This window comes from Vanellus vanellus (assembly GCF_965231255.1).
Source record: "Vanellus vanellus genome assembly, chromosome: 22".
In the NCBI taxonomy this organism is placed as follows: Eukaryota; Metazoa; Chordata; class Aves; order Charadriiformes; family Charadriidae; genus Vanellus; species Vanellus vanellus.
The window spans coordinates 3,427,961-3,430,313 of NC_138927.1; the positions used below are offsets into that span (position 1 = coordinate 3,427,961).

General features: G+C 66.6%; 1 protein-coding gene across 1 annotated transcript; it reads left to right on the forward strand.

Moving 5' to 3' along the window:
• Window positions 1–363: 363 nt before the first annotated feature.
• On the forward strand, window positions 364–1,813 carry TMEM200B (transmembrane protein 200B; the record flags this gene model as incomplete). Its single annotated transcript, XM_082493981.1, has 1 exon — window positions 364–1,813. The coding sequence occupies one exon, from the start codon at window positions 364–366 to the stop codon at window positions 1,642–1,644; it is 1,281 nt and encodes a 426-aa protein (XP_082350107.1). The 3' UTR covers window positions 1,645–1,813.
• Window positions 1,814–2,353: the final 540 nt, after the last annotated feature.

Sequence of the window (2,353 nt, forward strand, 5' to 3'; positions counted from 1 at the left end):
CAACATCTCCACGCTCCCAGTGTCCATGTGCTCCCCACGCTCCCAACATCTCCACGCTCCCAGTGTCCATGTGCTCCCCACGCTCCCAACATCTCCACGCTCCCAGTGTCCATGTGCTCCCCACGCTCCCAACATCTCCACGCTCCCAGTGTCCATGTGCTCCCCACGCTCCCAACATCTCCACGCTCCCAGTGTCCATGTGCTCCCCACACTCCCAACATCTCCATGCTCCCAGTGTCCATGTGTTCCCCATGCTCCCGGCATCCCCCTGCTCCCATCATCCCGGGCACGCAGACCCCCAGTGATGCCTCTTCACCTTTTTCTCCTCCCCATCCCGCAGGAAGGGTGGCCGAGCCGGAGACGATGACTGCCAAGAGCGCCGAAACCAACGGACCCATGCGGGAGCTGGAGGCAGGGGGGACCAAGCCACCGGCCCCCCCTGCCCCACCGCGGCGCCGGGGACGCCGCCTGCGGCGCAAGTCACCGCCAGAGGTCCCGGTGAAAGGGCAGCTCCGCATGCGCTCGCCGTCGGGAGCCTTCGTCATGGTGGGCATCTCGGTCGTCCTGGTGGGCATGACCATCGCCGTAGTGGGCTACTGGCCCCATCGGGGAACTGGGAGCGCTGGGGCCGGTGTGGGGAACGGCAGCGTCGCTGGGGACATGAGGAGGGAGGTGGCCGCCGGGCGCCACGTGCCCCACAGCGAGAAGCTCAAGCTGATCGGCCCCGTCATCATGGGCATCGGGCTCTTCATCTTCATCTGCGCCAACACCATGCTGTACGAGAACAGGGACATGGAGACCCGCAGGCTGATGCAGAAGGGGCTCTACTCCATGGCGGTGGGTCTCCCCGAGGGGACCGGCCCTGAGGACGGGCACTGCCAGCGCAGGGACGGCCAGCCCGTTGGCCACAAGGCCACCGCCGAGTGCGTGGAGGGCTGCTACCAGGTGGATCTCTCCTGCCAGCCCTGTCCCGGCCCCGGCAGCAAATGGGCCGACTGCTATGGCCCCAACAGGCTCCAGACCACGGCCGAGCTCCTCCAGCACCCGCCAGCATCCCCTGCCACCTCCCTCCTCAGCCTCCGCTCCGGCGCCTCCGCCGAGGCCAACCTCAGCCTCTCCTGCCGTGCCGGAGCCGAGTCCCTCATCTCCTCGGCCGTCGGCGCCTTGGCGTTGCCCGTCATCAAGCTCAACAACCGCTTGCTGGACGCGGCGGCACGGGGAGCTGGTGAGAGGGCAGAGGGGGGTCCCGCCGAGCTCCTCCCCGAAGCCCCACGGCTCTCCCAGGGCGGCAGCATCGCGCCCCGTGGCCAGGACTGTGATGGTGGTGGCCACGTCGTCATCAACATGGACGGCGGCTGCCCCGGCGTGGAGCTGGTGTCAGCGGAGCTCAGCCCCGACGCGCAGCTCCACACCCCGGGACATTCCAAATCCCTGGACCTCGGCCGGCCGGGGGTGCTGCTGGTGGCCCCCATCAAGGACCGTAAGAACCGGAGTTGGCCCCGGCTGGACCATGTCAGCCTGGTGGGTTACGCCAAACTGGAAAGTACTGGCGAGTCCTCAGACCGGCTGCTGGAGCCGCCGAGCCGGGGGGAGCCCCGACCCAGCTCCTGGGCGGTGGGGATGGAGCAGGGTGAGCGGGTCTGACATCCCTGTGGTCCTCGGGCAGAGTGACGCCGCAGTCCCTCATCCTGGCCCCCAGCACCCACCAGCGACCCCAAAACCCCACGTCCAGGAGGGGTTCGGGGGCGGCGTTTTTAAGCGTATGCTGAGAGGGAGAGCCCGATGTGCTGCTCCTGGGGGAGGACTCGCCTGGGTGGGATGTCCTCTCCTGGCTGCCTCTCGACGGCTTCCCGGTGGATGCCCTTGGCCTTACAAGCCTTTCTCCTGGTGGCTTTTCCAGAGGAGCCCTGGCTTCGGGACCCAACGCAAACTGCCGGATGGGGATGCGGGGCAGGAGAAGCCCCGCCGGCCCCCGCAGCACTTTATTTCAGAAGGGTGGGGGGGGGGATGTTTCGGTGGGGAGGGGGAAACGATGTCCCCCTTGCCCAGCCTCAACCCACCGGGAAATCGGTTTGACCGGAGCACGTGAGCCCGCCGGGGCTATTAAATATGATCTGGATGCCACGTGGTCCCTCCTCGCCTCATCCTCTCGCCCGCAGGATGCTCGGGGTGGGCAGCTGGAGAGAGGGAGGATGCTCTGTAACCAGGTGCCGAATATTTGCAGGGTAAAGGCGATAAGCTCAAGGTTTGGAAGGATTTTTGGCAGAGCAGGGATGCAAAAAAGCGCCCAGGGCTGCTGCAGGCAGCTGCGAAATTAAAACGGAATCATTGGGGTGCGGCGGTGCGGGTCGGG